Source organism: Puma concolor, chromosome B2, assembly GCF_028749965.1.
Source record: "Puma concolor isolate L17-30 chromosome B2, mPumCon1.1.hap2, whole genome shotgun sequence".
Classification (NCBI taxonomy): Eukaryota; Metazoa; Chordata; class Mammalia; order Carnivora; family Felidae; genus Puma; species Puma concolor.
The window spans coordinates 80460873-80483563 of record NC_141671.1 but is presented as its reverse complement, the minus strand read 5'-3'; the positions used below and the strand labels follow the sequence as shown (position 1 = coordinate 80483563).

Sequence of the window (22691 nt, the reverse complement as noted above, 5' to 3'; positions counted from 1 at the left end):
CTAATACACTTCATTTTTGATGAAAATATTCACTATAGAGCATACAGAATTAATTTCAAATAAGATCTCTATTTATAAATGCATAAGGAAAAATAATAAACTAGTATACATGTCTCTAAGAGTATGATTTAAATGATTACTGCTTAATCCTAAATTTATTTTTTCAAGAAAAAGACTTAAATACCTATCATTAATTTAAATACACTTGACACTTCCACAAAATGTAGAAATTGAATATCAAAGAAAGATGTGTCCTTTTTTTGCATTTTGTTTCCTTTATATGGTGAACAAACACTTGATAAGCAACATCCAAGTTTTATTTTCAACAGGAATCAGAAAACTGTAAAAGACAAACTGTTTTCCATCATACAAATGACTTGATCACAGATAATAAAATTGCGGTAACCTCAAAGCCTAAAGAACCGTGTAAATGGCTTCTCTGTTCCTTGAGACAGATGGTGGATCACAACAGAGATAGGTTATGAATTCCAAAAGGATTGCCCTCCAGGATATAACAAAAAATAACTGGAGAAGTAGATTTAAAATATAGTTAAAGTGGAACCAAAATAGAAAAATCACATCCATTTTTAAGAGATCAAGAAGACAGAAACAGAGAACATACAGATTGTATTAGAACTACTCCAGGAAGAAAATCATTTGAATTGAAATATTATGCGTATGTTAACAGAAGGAAATTGGAATGTATTTCAACATGATGAATAACGTTATCTGATTCATTATATGTCATGTCCAAAATTGTAGGAAACTGTAGCCTACTATGTCTATTAACCACCTTCTCACTTGTTGCTGGCTTAGAGGTGTGCCCACCAACCCTAGTCATTGTTGGAAGCTCTCAAACTCCTGTTTCTAGGTCTTTTTTTTTTTTTCAACGTTTTTTATTTATTTTTGGGACAGAGAGAGACAGAGCATGAACGGGGGAGGGGCAGAGAGAGAGGCAGACACAGAATCGGAAACAGGCTCCAGGCTCCGAGCCATCAGCCCAGAGCCCGACGCGGGGCTCGAACTCACGGACCGCGAGATCGTGACCTGGCTGAAGTCGGACGCTTAACCGACTGCGCCACCCAGGCGCCCCCTGTTTCTAGGTCTTAGCTGAATAACATGAGAGTGAGTTAGGAATTCTTATGGAAGAAAATTAGGGTTAATTAAGGAGATGTTGCATTTCACTCAAAGGAACCCAGCTTAAAATATAGACGATCTTATCTAGGTAAGGATCAACAATCGTCATTATCAAAAGGCCTATAATGAATGTCCAGGAAGGCACGTGGTAATGTGGTTTGGCAAAACATTCAGGAGTACCAATTTCAACACTGAATCCTTCCTATACGTATTCTCAGGCTATTTGGCTATATTATTTTACATGTATATATATCACCTGCTCCTGCATACATTCCCAGCCTCATCTCCCACCACTTTTTCCTCCTTTTTCCACACTCCAGCTCAGCTAGCCTTCTCTCAGAATGTGTCATGCTCTTTCCTGACTCAGAGACCTCACACCTGCTCTTCCCTCTGCCTAGGCTCTCCCCCCTGTTAACCAAAGTAACACCTATTCAGGGGTTAAGTCTCTTTTAATGTTATTTCCCCTCCTACAGCTTCACAGAAGCTTGCAGATTTTCTTCAATATATTAATCTCCGTTATGGTTAATTGTAATGTCTGTTTCCTAGGTAAATGACAAACTCCAAAAGAAGAGGGATCTTATCTGCCCCCCTCCAAACTGTATTTCTAATGCCTAGTACAGTATCTGGCTCATAGGAATGGCTCAATGAATATAAGTTGAATGAAAGGACAAATGTAGGATTTTTTTTTTGTTGAGTAGGTTGTTGCCTGAACTCTTCAAAAAGTCCTGCTGCTGCATCTGCAGAGACCAATGCCTTGAGGTACAAAAAAGGAAGGCTTCTTTTGGATACATAACTGCTTCGCTTCATTTACCTTCTGAAACCAGATGCAAACTTCAAGGCTTTCCCTATGGACATTTTGGTGACCAAGAAAAGTAACAAATGCCTGGAATTTGGGAGTGGATAGGACTAGAAGATGCCTTGAGTGAGTCTTCCTGGTGAGGGAAGTGACTGGCCCCATAAATCTTTAACGATGTACAGTGGAGTCCTCATGTACCAGAGCAGACACAGATCCCCCAACAGGCAGACTATGACCAAGTGGCAAATGACAGAGGGTCTTTGTGAGACCTGGAGTGATTCCATGGAGGCTTCGAACATATTATAATCTACTTCAGTATAAGGTTTGCTGATTATTATAACCTAGTGCAGTGTGGTCACAGTCCTCATGAGAGGACTCAGGAATAGGATGATTTTAAGAAAGGCCATCAAGGTAAGTCTTGAACACCCAGATATCTACTATAGTCAAGGTGCATTGTTGATATGTGGTATGATATACACTATGAAAGACTAGTTCACTGAGCCCTGCCTAACTCCTTATGAACAGACCTATCAGACAGTCCTGCTCAAAACTGTATTTCTGAGTTGGTATAGTATTAATATTCATGCATGCTTTCACTTTTGTTCAACAGACCAGCAATAAATTTGAAAAATTTACCTTGGGTGTCTGGGTAGCTCAGTCGGTTTTAGCGTCTGACTTTGGCTCAGGTCGTCATCTCATGGTTTGTGTGTTCGAGCCCCACATTGGGCTCGCTGCTGTAAGTGCAGAGCCTACTTCCAATCCTCTGTCCCCCACACTCTCTGCCCCTCCCCCTGCATACTCTCTCTCAAAAATAAATGTTAAAAAAATTATACCTATATCCCCTTCTTGAAGAGTCACAATGTGCATAGCATATTGAAGGGAAGTTCTGCACTAAAGAAGTCTTCAACTCATAGGACCATGGAAACCCGTTTTTTAGAAAACATTTATGTCTCAATAAGGATAGTCTTAGTAAACCTGCTGTATCAAACAACCTCTAACTTTCAGTGGCTTAAAATCACAAGGTCTATTTCTATCTCATGCTGCATATCCATAGTTGGTTGACTGGAGGTCCTGTGTCATGTGAGCCTCACTCTGGGATCCAAGGTGTCAGTACAGTCAGCATCTAAGCATTTTTGGTCGCTCTGGCAGAGAGGAGATAAGCTCTGGATGTCTTCACAGTGAAATGTTCTAGTCTGAAAGTGAAACTTGGAATTTTGTCTCATAACTCATTGGCCAGAACTAGTCACATGGTCCTCATCTGACCACATGCCTGGAGAGTAGACAGCCAGAAATACAACTAAACCTGTTCACCTGACTGAACATTAATGGTCACTGAACTACGGTTAGAAACCACTGCTGTTCACAGTTCTAAAAATAAGGATGACAATTACCGTTGAAGAATGTTTAACACCTATGCCATATTTAATCAGGAAGTATGGCAACTTGGAAGGTTGACTTTTTTTTTTCACACTTATCTAGGGAAAAGGGGTGTCACCAAAAAAAAAGTAAACAAAAATGAAAACAAAAACAAAAACAAAAAACAAAACCCCACAATTATTTTGGGAGATTTTAATAAAACAGTTTCTTTTCACTCAAAGTCTCTAGTAGAATTCCTACAACAAATAACAATCACTTTCCAGCCAATTCTTCATTGCTTCTTTCAAATACAAATATAAAATGGAATGCATGGGTAATTCTACAACATAGCCAATGTCTAGGCTACTAGAGGGAGGTAGACCATAAATGCCCATTTACAGTGTTTTCTTCACAGATGTGCAGAGTTAATGCTATCATCAGGAAAATCTTGTAATAAGAGCAATGAAGTTGGCACAGAATTCATCTATAAAAAATTCAATATATTTTGTGATACTATCAAAACCTCTGAAAATCTGTTAAGTCTACCAAATCAAACTGTCTAGTGCCTTGGTGTCTTTCATGATAGTTGGCCATAACAGTATCACATAATGACACAATACAAAAAGACAGTAATGATGTTCAGAAATAAGTACCTTGGTTTTGAGATGTTATCATCTGTATACCAAGCACAAAGAAGGTTCTTATCAGTGGACATTCAAAAGTTCTTAATGCGTTTTTTTTTCTGTGAGAAATACAAGGCATGTTAAATATGTATCATTTACTCAGCCATCTCCAAGTTCCACCCCACTTCCTCCTTACATATTTCCTATATACAATCATAGTTATATTACTTAATATATGTAAAATGCTTTAAGCGGTGCTTGGCACATAATAGTTACTAAGTGGAGGTGGTGGTTGTTGATGTTGTTATTATTATTATTATCTCATGTTTTACAAGTGATGCTGTATATTCATATGCCCTGCAGAAATTCTAAAGTATGATTTGCTTTAGGAAGTTCAATCCAGTGCTCCCAGAAGGAAGGAAGTCTAATATGCAAGGCATCTTCTATATGACATTTTTCTTGTTTGGGACAAAATAGGCATATCACCTTAGAAGTGACCAAATTGATCAAAAATGTGTTTAGAATTCTGTGTGTGTGTGTGTGTGTGTGTGTGTGTGTGTGTGCGCACCTCTTTAGGTAAATGTTACCAAGTGATTACCTGAAATGGCAAGCGTTGAGAACAAATTAAAATAATTAAAAAAAAATTTTTTTAAATGTTTATTTATTTTTGAGACAGAGAGAGACAGAGCATGAACGGGGGAGGGTCAGAGAGAGGGAGACACAGAATCCGAAACAGGCTCCAGGCTCTGAGCTGTCAGCACAGAGCCCAACGCAGGGCTTGAACTCATAAACCGTGAGATCATGACCTGAGCTGAAGTCGGCCGCCTAACCAACTGAGCCACCCAGGCGCCCCCAAATTAAAATAATTTTTGATAACTTTACCATGAAGACACTGGTTACAATAGCCCCTTCTCATATTGCATTACCCTCAGACTGTGGGAAATCACTTGCAAAATTATTAAAGTATTTAACCATATATTTTATTTTTATAGTAATGAATCTGATATGCTCTAATCTCCTTTTGTTTCTTATATATCTTCCATATATCATTCATTCCATTCACTTAAAGCATCATCTTCAGTTCCAGGTATTTCTGTTGGTGATTGGTCAAGAGAAGTTGAATCTTTGTATCTCACTAAGCTCAGCTCAGACGGTATCTCAGTTGATGAGGATTTCTCCCCCCAGAAAGACTTGACTGCCCCCCTAGAGAAAAAAACAAAAACAAAAATCCCTTGTGAAATGAAAACCAAAACGAAATAGATCTATATAATTTGCTCTATATAGAAGTGCCTCCTTAGTCATGATTTATTTTTAGTTTGTGTTGTATCAATTACATGGTGATAGTAGATGAGTCCTTAGACTGTACCAGAGTGTAAAGTCAGGTAAGTATTAGAAATATTTAAAAAAATGAATTAGTAGCTTATACTAACCAAGTTTGAGAGTTGTGGGAACTACAACTGGACAACACACATATACATTCAAAACACTTTTTTTAGCAATTACTATATAAAATTCTAAAAATTGCATTTCAAGCTCTTTTGTGGCTGGGAAGCAAGTCATGAGATTAGCCTGAAATGGAATAGTTGCAGGAGGTATAGAAGGTGTTGGACTGTTTCAAGATACATATGGGAGGCATTATGGACAGAGCTTTGGATTCATCAAACAAGAAGTGGGGACAGACAAGGAGGACATCAAGCAAGGGTGATGACTCAGCTGAGCCCTTTACCTACCAGTTTATAATTATGAATATCAGTACAAAGATCACAAATATACAGATAATAACTCCTATGGTCAGCACAAAAACTAGGACTGCATCAGTGTCTGGTCGGCTTGATCTTTTCATTTGCAATTCTAGAGAAAACACACACACCTGATGGTTATTACCACTGTATAAAAAAGGAGATACATATCTAAATGGAAACTTCACATCTAAAAAACAACTTTAGAAAAATACAGGAAGAATTAGTGGAAAGAAAGTTATTAGTAAGCTTGCTCATCACCTTTGAAATGTCCTTTTCTTTCTTTTTTTTTTTATTATAACTTACTGTCAAATTGGCTAACATATGTGTGTACAGTGTGCTCTTGGTTTTGGGGGTAGATTCCTGTGATTCATTGCATAATACAACACCCAGTGCTCAACCCAACAAGTGCCCTCCTCAACACCCATCACGCATTTTCCCCTCTACACCACCCCCCATCCAGCCTCAGTTTGTTTTCTGTATTTAAGAGTCTCTTATGCCTTGCCTCCCTCCCTCTCTGTTTGTAACTATTTCCTCCCTCCCTTCCCCCATGGTCTTCTGTTAAGTTTCTCAAGTTCCACTTATATATAAATGAAAATATAGGATATCTATCTTTCTCTGACTGACTTATTTCACTTAGCATAATACCCTCCAGTTCCAGCTATATTGCTGCAAATGGCAGGATTTCATTCTTTTTCATTGTCAAGTAGTATTCCATTGTATATATAAACCACATCTTCTTTATCCATTGATCGGTTGATGGACATGAAATGTCCCTTTCAAACATGCAGAAAAGTTGAAAGCATTTAACAGTGAACATCCTGTATTCCCACCACCTAGATACCATCAACATTTTACTATCCATCTGTCCATCCTTCTATAAATCCATTGATCCATCTTACTTTTTAAATGTATTTTAACATAATTTGCTAATGTCTGCCAATTCCCCACAAAAGTCTTCAACATGCATATCATTAACTAGAGTTCAATACTTGTTTATACTTTTTCTTTTGAGGTAAAATTTACCACGAATTGCACAAAGATTTTAAATGTACATTTATTTTGGCAAATGCAAACACACATATATAATTCAAACTCTATGAAGACTCAGGCTATTGCTATACCCCAGAGACTCCCTTTAGCCCCTCCCAGTTAATCCCTGCCCCATCCTCCAGAGGCAACTACTGTCCTGATTTTCTTTTCTACTACAGATTAGTTCTGCCTGTTCTAGAACTTTATAGGAATGGAAACATACACTATATATTCCTTAGTGTAAGGCTTTTTTTACTCAGCCCATTTTAGAGATTCACCTACACTGCTGCATGTATCAATAGTTTTTTTTTTCTTTTTTATTGACGAGTAGTAGTCCAATTTGTCTATTCATTTTCCTACTGATGGACATTCAGGCTGTTACAGCTTTAGGCTATTACAAATAAACTGCTGCAAACATTTTTATTCAAGTCATCTGCAAATGTACATTTCTCTTGGATAAATACCTAAGAGTGGAAGTGCTGGGTCATAAGGTAGAGGTACACTTTATTTTTCCAAGAAACTGTAAGATCTTTGCCCAAACTGATTGTACCCAAACTGATTGATTTCTTTTAATGAGCTAAAGTTTTTAATTTTGATGAAGCCTAATTTATCAATCTTCCCTTTTATGGTGATTGTTTTCTGAGTCATATCTAAGAAACCCTTGCCTACTCCTGAATCATGCAGATATTTTCTTATGTTTCCTTTTTTAAGCTTTATGGCTTTAGTGTTTACATTTAGGACTATGATATATATCTCTAATTTTTAGAAATGTTGTAAGATAGGGCTAGAGGTTTATGCTTTTATACAAATATCCACAGAGTACTTTTAAATTAGACATTCTCTCCCATGTCTTTTTGCTCTTCTTGCAAATAAGTCTATTAAATAGACAAAGCCAGTCTACCATATGTATTATAACATTGTTATGTTGTAAATTGGTGAAAAGCCAATTTATATCAAATTTTACTTACCTTACCAATTATATAGTTTTCTTTTGGTTCTTCCCAGTTCATAAATCATAGAACCATAAAGAATTCGTGTGAAGAAGGACCAGAGAGATTACCAAATGCAACTACTGAACTACACAGATAAGTAAACCAATGTTTAGGGAGGTTTAATGATTTGTGCAAGCTGTTTATATCTTGTAATAGTTTAATTTTGGTAAGTACCACCCTATCAGTAATAGTTTCCTGTATGGGCAATTTCAACTGCTTATTTGTCTGGATTTTCTTCCTACTCTTTAAACATGAAGGACTACAATTTTTCACTTTTCTTCTAATGCCAGAGGTATAAACTCAATTATTTTCTTCTTTCTAATGCCAGAGGTATAAACTCAATTAGTGATCTCACTAAATAGTTTCAAGTATGACAGAGAAATCACATCATATTGATATTCCAACATTGTTGGATTTTTAAAAATCTTTTTGTTTTTGATAATTTTAGATTTAGAGATGGCAGTGAGATTTTTTAAGCTCGAATGAAAGACACCTTTTAGTATTAAAACCTGAGAAGAAGAAATGGCAAAATTCCTTGCCATTTATTCACTACCCTGCAATACTAGCCTAGAGAGGATGGAGAGTGAAATTTCTATGGGAAGTATGCAGACATTAGCAAATTATGTTGAAATGCATTGAAAAAATAATATGGATCAATGGATTTATAGAAGGATGGATAGATCAATAGTAAAATGCTGATGGTAGTATCTAGATACTTCATTTCAACAGTAGTCTTCTTGCATGGATTATTTTTATATCTTGATTACTTTTATACCTAAAAAAAAAGTGGGCTGTGTTTCTTATTGAGATTTTTTAATGAAAATAGGTGAATTTCGATGTTCTAACTTCTTAGAAAAACTAAGCTTATTCCTGCATTCGTTTTCTAGGGTACCACAAACTGGGTGACTTAAAAACAGAAATTTATTGCCTCAAAGTTCTAGAGGCTAAACGTCTGAATGCAAGGTGTTGGTAAGGCCTTGCTCCCTCCAAAGTCTCTGGGGGCAGATCCTTCCTTTCTTCTTCCTGCTTCTGGTGGCCCCAGATGTTCCCTGACTTGTGGCAACATAACCCTAATCTCTGCCTCTGCTTTCACATGGCTGTCTTCTCCCTGTGTGTCTTTGTGTCTTCACATGACATTCTCATCCTTCTCATTCTGTGTTTGTGTCCAAATTTCCCTCTTCTTATAAGGATACCAGTCATAGTGAATTAAAGGCCCACTCCATTCTAGTATGTATGACCTTATGTTAACTGAACAAATTACATCTGCAATGATCCTATTTCCAAATACAGTCACATTCTGCGGTTCTGGGAGTTAGGACTTAAGAAAGGAAACACAATTCAATCCATAACAATGTCTGATTATAAAGACAACTGTTGTGGAAGTGAAAAATCTGATGTAAAGGGAATGGATGGGAAATTTTCTTTAACTAAATCATATTTACCCTAACAATATTGCAATTGTCTACTTGTTTCAAGCCAGTGCCATATTGTGGTGACATTTATACATTTATAGAGAAAATATTTGTTCAGTGTCCAAATAGCCAAAAGGGTCTATCGCAGTGGTGTTCCCAATTGTCAAAAGAAACGGATACCAAAGTGTTCTGAAAACATTTTGTCATTTAACCAGTGCATGTCCTGAGATGGCAGAGCTAACCCATCAGCCTTGGACTACTTGCTACAAGAGAGAAGTCAACTTTGTCTCATTTAAGGGCTAACATTTTGGGGTCTGTGTTCTAGCCCTTAGCTTACACAATATCAAATGCATATTGACTTCTAATCATAGGAAGAGGTATGGTCTTAACAAGGATTAGGCTGTAGGGACAAAAAGAAAGAATGGTCCCCAAACCATAAATACCCTGAACTAGTTAGTACTTACTGAGATATGTCTTAGTTTGATGAGGTTTGGCCCTTTCTTGCCTTTTTTTAGTACTTTATTGAAATTATCCTTTTAATAACACTTGATATCTCAACTGAAGAGCAAGATTATTAGCTTTCACCATAAATGTTTTTTTAAAGACACTAAACACATCAAAAAAAGTTATAGTTTATTTTTAAAAGTCACCTCCAAAATATTTTAGCTTTTTTCCATTTTGATAAACCGTGTTATGCTATCTCTACAGTGTATGGTATCTCTAAACTACAGCAAAAATTCTTTACATGGGATTGAGAAATAGCTTCAAGAAATCCATGAACTCTCTTAAAATAACAGGTAGCTCTTGGCATGTTTGTTTATGTGGGCATTTTTCTGGGAAAAGCCTCTTGAATCTTGATTGGATTCTCAAAAGACCTTGTGACCAAGCCCCCTCATACCGTCAATAACAATGACAACAATGGTAAAACTAGTTAAGAACAACTGAACAAAAGAAAATAGAGATATTAGACATTGTAGTCTAAACTGGAAGGATACGCCCATGGATTAATTTTGCAAGACAAGTACAGTTTCTAACATTTAAAGTTATGTTCAGGACAAGATTTGCCTTTTGTGACAAAAATTGAGGACTACATTATTGTTTCATCAAAAAAATATTTTCTTCAAATGAATAATTTTTAAAAAGCCATGTTTTGACATAACGTTTCTTAATTTTATTTATTTTACTGTGCCAAAATTGTTGTGTATCCGTGAGAATTCTATATATGCACTTTCACTTTTGTGATAGAAGTAAAATAATATAATTCAAGTTAGAGGACCGTTCTTTGGAAACACTTCAGGAATGCACCAGTTTCTCAAAGTGAAACACATCTGACTCTACTTTGTGAAAAAGAAATTAAGTACCACTGGGGTCCCTGGGTGGCTCAGTCGGTTAAGCACCAACTTCAGCTCAGGTCATGATCTTGCAGTTCGTGGGTTCAACCCCCGAGTCAGGCTCTGTACTGACAACTCAGCCTGGAGCCTTCTTCGGATTCTGTGTGTCTGTCTCTCTCTGCCCTTCCCCTGCTCGTGCTCTGCCTATCTCTCTCTCAAAAATAAATAAATAGTAAAAAAAAAATTCTTTTTAAAGAAATTAAGCATCACCTTGTAGAAAGTCTAAATGATAAAAACCAGTGATTTACAAAATGTTGTCTCTGGACCAGCAGCACCTGGGAACTTGTTAGAAATGCAAACTATTCTGCCAGCCCCACCCAAGACCTACTGAATCAGAAGCCATGGGGGTAGGGTTATCAATCTGTGTTGCAAGGTGTCCTCCAGATGATTTTGATGCTTTTTAAAGTTTGATATAAGCAAACAAAAACATTACTGGGCACTTACCACTTGTTGTATAGACTGTGAATTTAATAGATGCTACTATTTCATTATTATCCAAGGTGGCACACTCGAAAACCAAGGGGCGAACTTCCCTGCGTACTTCCAGGATTGCTGAGTCATTTGCAAGGATAACAGGTTGCTATTTAAAAAGGAAAAAAAAAAGTCCTAATATTCTTTATGTGGACTTAAGATCAGGAAACAATTTATTCCTCATAACAAAAGAGTAGTCATTGTCTTTCAGTGTAGGACAGTAATTAATTATACACATGGATTTTAGAGTCAGGCAATCCAGACAATCAAGTACCAACCTTACCATTTCCTGCCTATGTGACCCAGGACAAGTTTCCCATTGCTTCTCAGTTATTTATCTGTAAAATGGGTGCAATGATAAGGATTACCTCATAGATTGTTATGTGGGTTGAAAGAAATTGTAGCACTTGGTGTATGTCTGACACTTAATAAGCCCTCAATTAATGTTAGCTACTATTATCCTGATACAACTCCTAGGCAAACAAATGAAAAATTTGCTTCCAAAATAGAAAACTTTATATAAAATGGATGTTTTTAAGTTCTGATAATAGCTGACCCCAAGACATATATAAAGACTTAGCCCCACTTAATAATGAAAAATTTTAAATTTCAGTAATAACAAAGTTGTAAGATTTTTAACTTCATTTTTGCAAACTGTTGCTAAAGAGAGAGTTTTCTGATAGCCATCAAGCACTGGGACACAAATTTTTTTTTTTAATTTTTTTTTTTTCAACGTTTATTTATTTTTGGGACAGAGAGAGACAGAGCATGAACGGGCGAGGGGCAGAGAGAGAGGGAGACACAGAATTGGAAACAGGCTCCAGGCTCTGAGCCATCAGCCCAGAGCCCGACGCGGGGCTCGAACTCACGGACCGCGAGATCGTGACCTGGCTGAAGTCGGAAGCTTAACCGACTGCGCCACCCAGGCGCCCCACTGGGACACAAATTTTATCACTCACTAGAAAGCACCACATTACATACATTCATGACTTACTTGCTCTGGCCTTAGAAGTTTCCAAATATATTTGAAACGATTTACAGGAGATATATGAGTACATGCCATTCTAACACTGTCAAGACTTTCTGAAATTGGTCTACCCCCTAAAAACAAGGAAAATTAAATACATATATACCATTGGGCATTATAAATTGCTTTATACAAAGGCTACTTTTAAAAGCCACTATATAAATTATAAAATCAATTTTTTTAAATCAATTATATGCTGGACGTTATCAAAATTATTATTGAGAGTTTGAGTGTAGAAGAGCAGAGAGGAATAATGGATGCAAAGTAAAGTCATTAAAAGAAGCAGGTGGGAGACACCATAGCTGTCTGTTCCTTCTGCAGAATATATAGCAAAGGCAACCAATTCAGTGATCTATTAGATTAAACTTTGAGATCCGTTAGTGGCTTTCCATTTATTGGTTAGGGATTCCATTTATTGATTAGGATTACCACTAGAGGTAATGAACTCTCAAAGTAGTATAATTTGACACAGAACAGACCTCAAAGTTCTCAGTTTAAAGTCTGCCAATCTATTGATAATCATGCCAATCACTTGTCAAGACCAAAGTGTCAAAAGTATTTCACTATAGCACAGCCTTGATCACAGGCCCTGAGTATAATAAGGTTCTAGTGTATTACAAAGAATATACGTTAAATTTTAGACATAACTGAAAAAATGTAAAGCAAAAGTGGAAAGGTACTCAGAGCTATTACTGTCTAGAGAACTGGAATTTTAAGTTTTATTAAGTTTCAGTATTGATCAGCTCCTTCCACTCATGGCAGCCTGAGGTTAAAGCTATTTCCCCACAGTAAACTTTTCCCTTCTGTCTCCCCCCCCCCCCCCCCCCCAACACAGAGTCCAACTCACAGCCACAATCTACTGGTCCACGGCATTCTTCCACCCGTACAATACACTTGGATTCACCTCCAGGGCATCCATTTGTTAGGATAACTTCTCTAATACCAACACCTTTGGTAAAAGAAACCAGCAAGTGTTAAGAAAAATTCATTCCAGTTTCTTTTCTTTTTCCACCTAGGCTTTTTTTTTTTTTTTTTTTTTTGAGACTTCTAATTTCAGAAGTTAAATTCCTAACTTCAGGGAGGTAATGCTTAGAATTATTTTATGCCCCTCATTTTGAATTATTTCATAAAACAGCATTTCCCAAAGTGAGTTACATGAAACACTAGTTCCTCTGGTTGTTAGCATAAGAAAAGGGATTCCACAATTAGACATTTGAAAATGATACATGAAATAAAATTAAAGGGTCCTCTTTATTTACAGAATTTGGGGAGAACTTTGAATATGCTAAGGAAATTAATGTGCTATAGTGTATAAGCTTTCAGTGATTGAAGATGTAAAATTTTTACATTTTAACATTTTTGAAATCAGAATTTACCTTTGAATTGACAACATGTGACAAATTGGCCGCATTTTTCCATTTTAGAGGTACATAAAATGTGCTTCGTATAGCTGATAAAGTCTTAGATTTGATGAAATACAGTAGTACACAGGATCTCCCAAATTCATCTGGCATGGAACTTTTAGAAGAGATTTTGGAACTCTAGAGAACATTCCCAAAATCACATTATATTTTTTCTTTTTTGAATGTTTATTTATTTGTTTTGAGAGGGGGGAAGGGGCAGAGAGGCCATGGGGGGGGGGGGGCGGAGAGAATTCCAAGCAGGCTCCACATTGTCAGTGTAGAACCAGAGAGCTTGAACTCAAGAACTGTGAGATCATGAGCTGAGCTGAAATCAAGAGTCAGACGCTTAATGAAATGGACCACCCAGGTGCCCTGCCAGAATCACATTTTAAAACACAAATGATGATTTTTAATATTTAGATTAGTAAAATCTAAATTAGATTTAGTAAAATCTAAATATTTAGATTAGTAAAATCTATATTAAATATAGGAGGAGAAACTATTAAATCTCAATTTCTAGTAAGATACTCTCTTTAGAATTACCACACTTTTTTACAACAAGAAATCAACTCTTTACTAACAGATCTCAGATCTCCACTGGGTTTGCCTTTCATTGCCAGAATTGAGGAACATGATAAATGCTCAATCAGTGACATGATAAACATGTCGTATGGATAAGTGACCTGTGATAAGACGGTGTAGTCACAGGCTAAGGAACAGTACATCTTGATTTCCTTGTCTACCAGATTCCCTCTTTCAGCCTCTAAAGATGTTAATCATAAAACCCATTCAAGGGCAAGTTGAAGTCAACTTACAACAGTGACAGATGACTTACAACAGTGCTTCTCAAACTTTAGAGTGCATGCAATCACCTGGAAATCTTATTAACACGCAAATTCTGATTCAGTAGGTCTGGAGTAGGTTCTGAGATTCTGCGTTTCTAACAAGCTCCCAGGAGATGCTGATGCAGCTGGTCTATGGACCAAACTTTGAGTAGCAAGGGAGAGGACTCTACATGAGATAAGGAGATGAAGATTGGGAGAGAAAAGATCTTTTTTTTAATTATGTTTTTATTTTAATTCCAGTGTAGTTAACATACGGTGTTATGTTAGTTTTGGGTATACAATATAGTGATTCAACAATTCTATGCATTACTCAGTGCTCATCATGATAAGTATACTCTTTGAGGAAAGATTTCTTTTGATTAAAAGAGATGCCTGAGAATGGTTGCAGTATAGCTCTGCTTGAATTTATGAAAGGTACCTCACTAGATGCACAGCCTTATTCTGAACTGCATAAATATTTTCCAAGCAAATTTAATTAGGAATTTATTTAGCCAAATATAGTTCATTGCGATGATATGTGTAGGTGTGAGATTTTCTGTAAGTCCAAGTAAACCTAAAAATCTGCCTGGGTATTCCAGAAAAAGAAAATTTTTTGACTGCTAAAATATTGTTTTGGGAGTTCAAGAGAATTGTCACCAAAGCACTTTTTTCCCCTCTAAATAGTTCTGTTATAAACCAAAAAAGTTTGAAAATATTTTAAAATATTTTAGATGTGAAATATTACCTTTTATGGTTTATCTTTCTCCTTAGAATTTATCACCATCTGACACGTTACATGTTTGAATATTATTTTTCTCTTTGCCCCTACTAAAATATACACTCCTTGAAGGCAAGGAGTTTCCTCCGCTTTACTCCAGCACCTGTAGTAGGTGGCACATAGTAGGCAAAATTCAAAAAATGATTTGATGAATGAGAAAATATATAATTTTTGAAACACGTCTTTAAATAATAGACTAATACACTATAAATTACTAGAATTGTCTTAAAAATAATTCTCTACCTGTGAAAATTTCTCAAGCAAGCAGCAAAAGAAAGATATAAATTACAAATGAATATTCACAGGTTTATTACATGTATTCCTCTCATTTCTGACTCTGACCCAGTAAGAAGTTAAGGTAAAAAAAATAGTTTTAAAATTATCTTAAGAGGCAGAAGGTAGAACAGTGGTTGTCAGGAGCTGGGGGAAGGGGAGAGAGCAGGGAGTTCGTGTTTAATGGGTATGGAGTTTTCATTTGGGGATGATGAAAAAGTTCTGGAGATGGATGGTGGTAATCATTGTACAACAATATGAACATGTTTAAGATTACCAAGTCGTACATTTAAAAATGATAAAAATAGTGCTCGCTTCGGCAGCACATATACTAAAAATGATAAAAATAGTAAATTTTATGTTAGGTTTATTTTGCCACAATGAAAATATATTATCTTAAATATAAATAATTCAGGTGTAGTTTAAAAAGCAATTCTGCTCTACATCTGCATGGATTGCTGTCTTCTTACCCTTTGGTTTTTGTCTTTCCCTCCCATCACTATCCTTTTTGCAAGACAGGTTCTAATTTAGAATAAACGGAATTTCATTGTGAGTTATCTGTTTTCTTATCAGCATGCTAGTCTGTCTATAGTGGTTCTCAAAGTGGTTGTTAAAAGATGGTCTTGTAACCAGCAGCATCAGCTTTATTTGTAAACTTGTTTAGAAATACAAATTCTTAGTCTCCTCCAAAGACCAAGTGAGTTAGGAACTCAGGATAGGCCCAGCAGCCTGGGTTTTAACAAGCTCTGCAGGCACTTAGGGTGGACACTTAAGTTTGAGAAACACTGGTCTATTATAGCACATGTAACCTTAATCCCACCCCCATGTGAGAGATATTATGTCCAATTTCTACTCATGGAATGATGGAAAAAAGTCATAGTTTGTGAATATTATCTTTCCCCCAAAGCTAATACCTCTTTTCCCCAAGACATAACATATGAATTGGAGAAATGTAGAATTTATAAGAGTATTACAAATACACAAATTTCTTGATAGATTTGCCACGCAGTGCGTGGGAAGACATCTGTGAGATGCATCGGAAGATCTTCATCTTCTGAACATCTGTGAGATAAACTTTTACTTAGTGAAGGCAGTTTAAGTGCCAAAAAAATATAGGGAGCCGGCTTAAAATAAGACTTAGGGGTTATGAACTGACAATATCTTACCTTTTGAGCTTTGTGTGAAAATTATAGTTTAAGAGATAAATAAGAGCACACAAATTACAAATAAAAATTTTCAACAGCTTTTACCTTTCCTTCCCACCAAATTACAATATTGTTGATTTATCTGCTCTATGCTACTTACCACATGTAACGGTGCACATCCCAAATTCTACTTCTTTGACTGCTGTATTATTTGAAACTAAATATAAAGTGCAAAGATACATTATTTAATCATGTAAAAACTTTTTTAAGTGAAAAACTACTTGAGGGTGAAGGATACAAGCATTCATGGGAAGCAGATAGTTTTTAACTTTAATCAAAAAAAATTTTTTTAACTTTTTAAATCAGAAAAGTAGTGTCATTCCTAGTACATCTTCTATTATTGCTTAAATCAAAAGAAGCCTAAATCGTGAAAGTAATGAATTAAATTAGGAAATACTTTGCAAAGAAGGTCTATATTTAAACTCTTATATAAATTAAAAATAATTTTTTTTCATCAACTTAATACATGGTGAGTTAAAGTTCTATAGGTCAGAAAAACAAAACAAAACAAAAGCCTGCCAACTGTAAGGCCCGATTTTTTCTATTCTCTATTTTCCAAAAAAAAATTGTGAGTGCATCATTTCCATCCAAAAATAAGTCTTTTTCCCAAATGTTCATTAAAATCTCTGTTATAGGTTGGTTCTATACATTCTTAAATTAAGATGATAGATTATTCCCAAGAATTTATCCCAACACTTTATTTATCAGTATAATTTATGAATATACATGTGTTTGAGTAGTTAAATATTATTGCTTTCAAATCACATTTCTCTGTTTCTAATCTGGCATGATTTCCACCAGCCAACTCTTCACAGCAGATTAGGACTAATATCTCAATATAAAAAATATTACATGAGGGGTTAGAATTTTTTTTAAAGCATTGCATCCTAAATTAACAATATTACATGGGAAAGTGCATTGGAATTGGGGTCCACATTGCTTCTTCTACCACTAATCATCTGAGTTTGATCAAATTACTTAAAACTCTGTCAGGCCTACTTAACTCTTCTGCAAAAATCTGAAAAGGAAAATCTATCTTATTTGATTATTGTAAGAATTAAATGAGATAACATATGTGAAAACATTCTGTAACTTATTTACTGCTGCAAACATGCTTAAGATAGCATAACTTCATTCACAGTCAGTGCACATCACAGTTTTTCCTATTTTGATTACTGTAAGACAATACATTCATAAACACTGTTATTCTATATTTACAAGCACCAAATATACTGAATAATAGTACGCTGTTGGTGTATACATGTTAAGTAAATTAATATTGACTTTGTTAAATTATTTGGCCTATCATGATCAATTTTGAAATGACATTTTTGCTTGAAATGCTTGGATACTTTCTGCTGGCACATTATGAGATATAAATTAAAAGACAAATCTTGAACATAGAAAACATAGTTACGAGGATGAGTATTAGCTTTTAAATACAACTTCTTTTAAAAAACCATTAATCAGCCCCACTATTCACTACCTATGCAACTTTCGGAAAGTTACTTAAGCTCTCTTAACTCCAGAAAAAGACTGGATTTAATCAGATGATCTCTAAAGTCCCTTTTGGCTTTGATTGACCATTAGGTCATTCAATGACTTTTTATTTTATTTTTTGAGAAAGAGAGAATGAGTGTGGGTGGGGCAGAGGGGACAGAGGGAGGGAGAGAGAGGGGGAGAGAGAGAGAGAGAGAGAGAGAGAGAGAGAGAGAGAGAGAGAGAACCTTAATCAGACTCCACACTCAGCATGGAGCCCAACCCCATGACCCTGGGATCATGACCTGAGCTGAAATCAAGAGTCAGATGCTCAACTGACTGAGCCACCCAGGCACACCTCAATATCAGAGTTTTTTTTTTTTTTAATTTTTTAAAAGTTTATTCATTTTTGAGAGAGAGAGAAAGAGAGAACGAGCAAGCATGAGCAGGGGAGGGGCAGAGAGAGAGGGAGATACAGAATCCAAAGTAGGTTCCAGGTTCTGAGCTGTCAGCACAGAGCCCAATGTGGGGCTCGAACTCACAAACTGCGAGATCATGACCTGAGCCAAAGTTGGACGCTTAACCAACTGAGCCACCCAGGTGCCCCCAACTTTCATTTTTGATGGGAATCCTATACTGGTGAGTCACAGAAATTACATGTACCTGGACCTCAGTGTGATATTTGTCAAAATTTCCTGTCATATATCTATGAGTAAAAAGGAAAAACACAGTCTGAATGTCAGTAAACTTTTTATGTGTAACTTGCTAAACAGTAATATCCACTGATGCTAAGTAATTGCTTGGTGCCAATTTGTAAGGAATGATGTGTCACAGGACTCTGTCCTGTTTAATATTTTTATTACTGACTTGGAAAATATTGGTATCCTGCTGACTGAATCCAGAGATTCTGAAAAACTAGAAAGGATAGCAAATATGTTTGAAAATAAATCTGGCTCTAAAAATGACAGGTTGGAATACCAGGCAAGTCTAACAAAATGAAACCTTAAGAGAAATAAAAGTCTTACATATAGAGCCAAAAGCTAACTGTCCCCAAAATACTAATAGGCTGTCTTAACTTGATAGAAGAACAGGTGAAAATGAGTAGAAATTTCAATAGTAACTTCAATAGGAGTCAAGAATGTGATGAGTCTTTCTTAAAAATCTACTGGGTTTTAGACTTTACTAATAAAAGCCTGGCATCCACCATGATGTAGATAATGATCCTCATCTTTTTTGTTCTGGCAAATCCTGGAATGTTTTCTTCAATTCTCATCACACTTTAACTGTTGGTATATACCATCAGAATCCAATTTTAACTTTTGAGTTTCTTTTTTAAGAGCTTATATGTAAGGTTGATATTTCATAACTTTTATTCTTTCTTAGAGGTGTTCCAAAGAAAAAGAGAAAATACAGTTATATTTATACAGGACAAAACTTATTTTATAGAATGAAACTCATTCTACTTTGCAATTATTATTTTTTTTATTTTGCAATTATTATGTAGGTCTGTTCTTGGTTCTTTTATAAATGTAAGCTTATAGGTATAGGATAACTATAAATCTAAGGGTTTAGGTATAGGTATACCATTATGTTTATAAAAGGTATAAAAGGTATGGGGGGTATAAAGGGTATGAGTATAAATCTAACATAATATCTCAGTAATTTTTCCTATATTTTTTAAACATTTTGTTATTTCATCATCTGTAATGATTGATTTCATTATTACTTATTGATCATTCCTAGCTGTGTGTGTTTTTTTTTTTTAAAAGACTAAGACAACAAAATGGAAGAGTGGTTGGAATTGCCTAGAAAGATGATGTGACTGTAAAATAAATCATAACCATTATATCATCCTTTGTTTTATTTCTTTGTCCAAGAAATTGCATCATCTTTCAGAAAGATATAAAAGAACTCTAGATGCACCTTTCTTCTAGTCCATTTTCATCTTTCATTGAACATAGTTGAGGTTTTTGAATTTCGGTTTTTGGTCCATAAAAGGAGAAGAAAATTGACAGAGAGAAACATTTCACAATTGTTGGATGAATCGGAAGATGAACATAGAGATAGAGAGCAGCACCTTAAATGCTAAGGATGATGGTGAAATTGATTGCATAAGCAAAAGGAGAGATGATAACTTAAATATCCTAGATGAATTTTCTATAACTCAAGAGTCAATGGATTAATGAGTATTACATTTCTAAAGATGAAAAGGATATATAGTATTTTCATTCAGTTAGTCTTTCAACAGGAAAGACTTGATCCTTAAATGTTTTGTGAAAATAAACTGGACCATACTATTTTGCTAAAAGGATATAGACAATATTCTTTTCTTTTCAAAGCTCCTTACACCCCAAAATTTACTTGATAAGGTTTGTAAATGGACAGATCATGATGGCAGGTATGTATACAAAGGTAACTAAGAGAAAATAGATGATGTAGAAATGAATAAAATTCATTGGGTCAATCATCTAATTGGTATTTATAAATCTAAAATGAAAACATTTTGCAATTAGGGAGCAAAGAACATGGCAGTCCTCTCATCAACAAAATATGTGGCTTCATAGTTTTCAAAAGTACTGTTTTGACAATGCAAGTGCAAAAAGAACCAAAGGAATAAACTAGAATCTATTAGAGATGTACTTGAAATCTGGAATCAGTATTTATAAGATGGATACATTCCAGATTCATATATAACAGTTAATGAGCATTTAGTTGCATTCAAAGTGCCTTGCCCATCTAGGGTATATACATCTTCAAAACGAGGAAATATGGAATAAAAATTTGTAGTTTTCCATATTTACATTCTTATTAAAATTTCATTTAAGTTGCTTCATTAACCCTTTATTCTTACTCTTGTAAATTACTTGTAAAATGCTTTAAAATCTAAAAAAAAGTGAACTGGATAGCAAATAGTAATGACTGCTTTTACTGGTCCATGGAGGGTTGAGGGGCTTTGTCAAATTTTAATAATGGTTCTAGAAAATTTCCAATCTTAGACACTTCCAATTAGTTATGGTTCTGGATTCTCACTCTTCCCAGGAAAAAACAACTACACATGAAACTGTACATATAAAATTCCAAAAGGTAGACCCCCTAAAGTTCACAGATGACAAAACTGAGACAGTGAGAGAATAAATACCTTGCCTACATTTGAATTTGTATCTAAGACATTATAACTTCATTGTCTGGACTTAGCCTAAACTCTATTTAGCACATTACAGGTAGAACTATCCCTTGAACAGTTTAATACTAAAATTGTTAATTATTTTTAAAACTAGAGTGAAGCAACAGCTATTCTGCCTTAAAACATGTTTTCTCGCCTAGTCTCTTTCACACTTCCAAAGTCAAGGACCTCGACAAACTCCCTGTAATGTTATCAAGGCAATACAAACCTACATCTCACCATTAACCTCAGATAGTCAATTTCTTTCTGTCGCTGAGGGTCACTATGTCATCAGGAAATAAAAGAAAGGCTAATAAATACAGCACCTATTCTGTATGTCTAGGAGATGTGAGACTGCCAAGGAAATTAAAAGAATCTCAGCCAGGTCATTTATGGGGTAAGGGAATCAGTCTCCTTGAGCTGCAAATCTGCAACTGGTTTTCTACCAACCAGAATGTGTTACTAACCAATAAAACATATTTAATGGCTTGTCAAGTTTTATTGCTTAATGACCCAGCAGAATAAGGCAAATTTACGAAACAAGCACAGACTCATTCCCCCTTGGCTAACAGGTATTATCCAACAAAACCACTAGTTGGATCCTTAATAGGTGTTTCCTACTACTATCATTCCATTGTGGATAGAATGGAACGTACAAATATCACCAGGCTACAGAGGTGCTCAAAGGTGGAGCTGCATGAAGCTGGCAAGGGGCTTCTGGGCAGTTTTGTCAGCATTTTGGTCTAAGATGTGTCACAGTGAGGGGGATTCTTAATTCCAATGAGTTCCAACCTAAGATCAAATGTGGAAAGTAGTACAACCTCAAAGTAATTTGGAACTTCAAAAAAATTTTAAAAAATAAAATGGGAAAGAAATAGAACTACAAGGAGTCAAAATAATTCCTGTTGGTGAGAGGCTACTTCCGACTCCTACTCCTTAACAACAACAACAAAAAGCACATATAACAATTTCTATAATGTGCTTATTTGTTTTTCTTAGCACAGTCTCTTCAAGGCCAATAGGCATATGAAAAAAAGTATAAATTCAGGCTGTTTGCAATTGAGCTCTACAGATGCTAACAGGGCTAATAATTCTTATTGTCCTCAGACAGAAAAGGCTTTGCCTTCGGCTGGTCCACGTTAAGGAGCCTCCCGACCTCACCATCCTCCTCTGGCAGAGTTTGGGCCTCGCTCTCAGCCTCGGCCTCGTTCTCGGCCTCCTCCTCGCCCTCATTCTCGCCCTCGCCCTCGGGGGCCAAGCTGGGATCCTGGACGGCAGTGAGGTTCGTCCCACACGCGGACCGGAGGCCCGCCAGGAGAAGCCAGCCCACGGTCAGCAGCAGCCCGTTGGAGCAGCCCGCGCCCCCGGGGCTCATGGTTCTCGGCCCCGATGGCCGACCAAGACGCAGTCGCAGCCGCCCGCTCCCGACAAGAGGTGCGTCGAAGAGAGGAGCCGCCAGACTCTGAAGCTCCGCGCCGCGCCGCGCCAGGTAACCATTGAGGCGTCACGGCTCGTCACCGGCAAGCGGAACGCCTCCCGGGCTCCTAGCGCCCTTGGAACGCGCGCGGGGCCGCCTGTAGCGCCTCGCCC

At 36.2% G+C, this 22691-nt stretch overlaps 1 protein-coding gene across 1 annotated transcript; it reads right to left on the bottom strand.

Moving 5' to 3' along the window:
• Positions 1-4876: 4876 nt before the first annotated feature.
• On the bottom strand, positions 4877-22563 carry SPACA1 (sperm acrosome associated 1). The gene is made up of 7 exons (XM_086705948.1): positions 22263-22563; positions 16560-16616; positions 12824-12925; positions 11944-12050; positions 10923-11058; positions 5643-5763; positions 4877-5115 (listed from the first exon to the last, which is right to left on the bottom strand). Exons 1-7 carry the CDS (start codon positions 22474-22476, stop codon positions 4959-4961), a joined length of 894 nt encoding a protein of 297 aa, XP_086562074.1. The 5' UTR covers positions 22477-22563; the 3' UTR covers positions 4877-4958.
• Between the last annotated feature and the right edge of the window lie 128 nt (positions 22564-22691).

Bases quoted from the DNA above. Each gene is read 5' to 3' on its own strand.
- SPACA1 (XM_086705948.1), bottom strand. From the start codon at position 22,476: ATGAGCCCCGGGGGCGCGGGCTGCTCCAACGGGCTGCTGCTGACCGTG. The intron at 16,617-22,262 runs GTGAGGTCGGGA...CTTTATATTTAG, and splicing joins AACTCTGCCAGAGGAGGATG to TTTCAAATAATACAGCAGTC. The intron at 11,059-11,943 runs GTAAGTCATGAA...CTTTTTAAATAG, and splicing joins AACTTCTAAGGCCAGAGCAA to CAACCTGTTATCCTTGCAAA.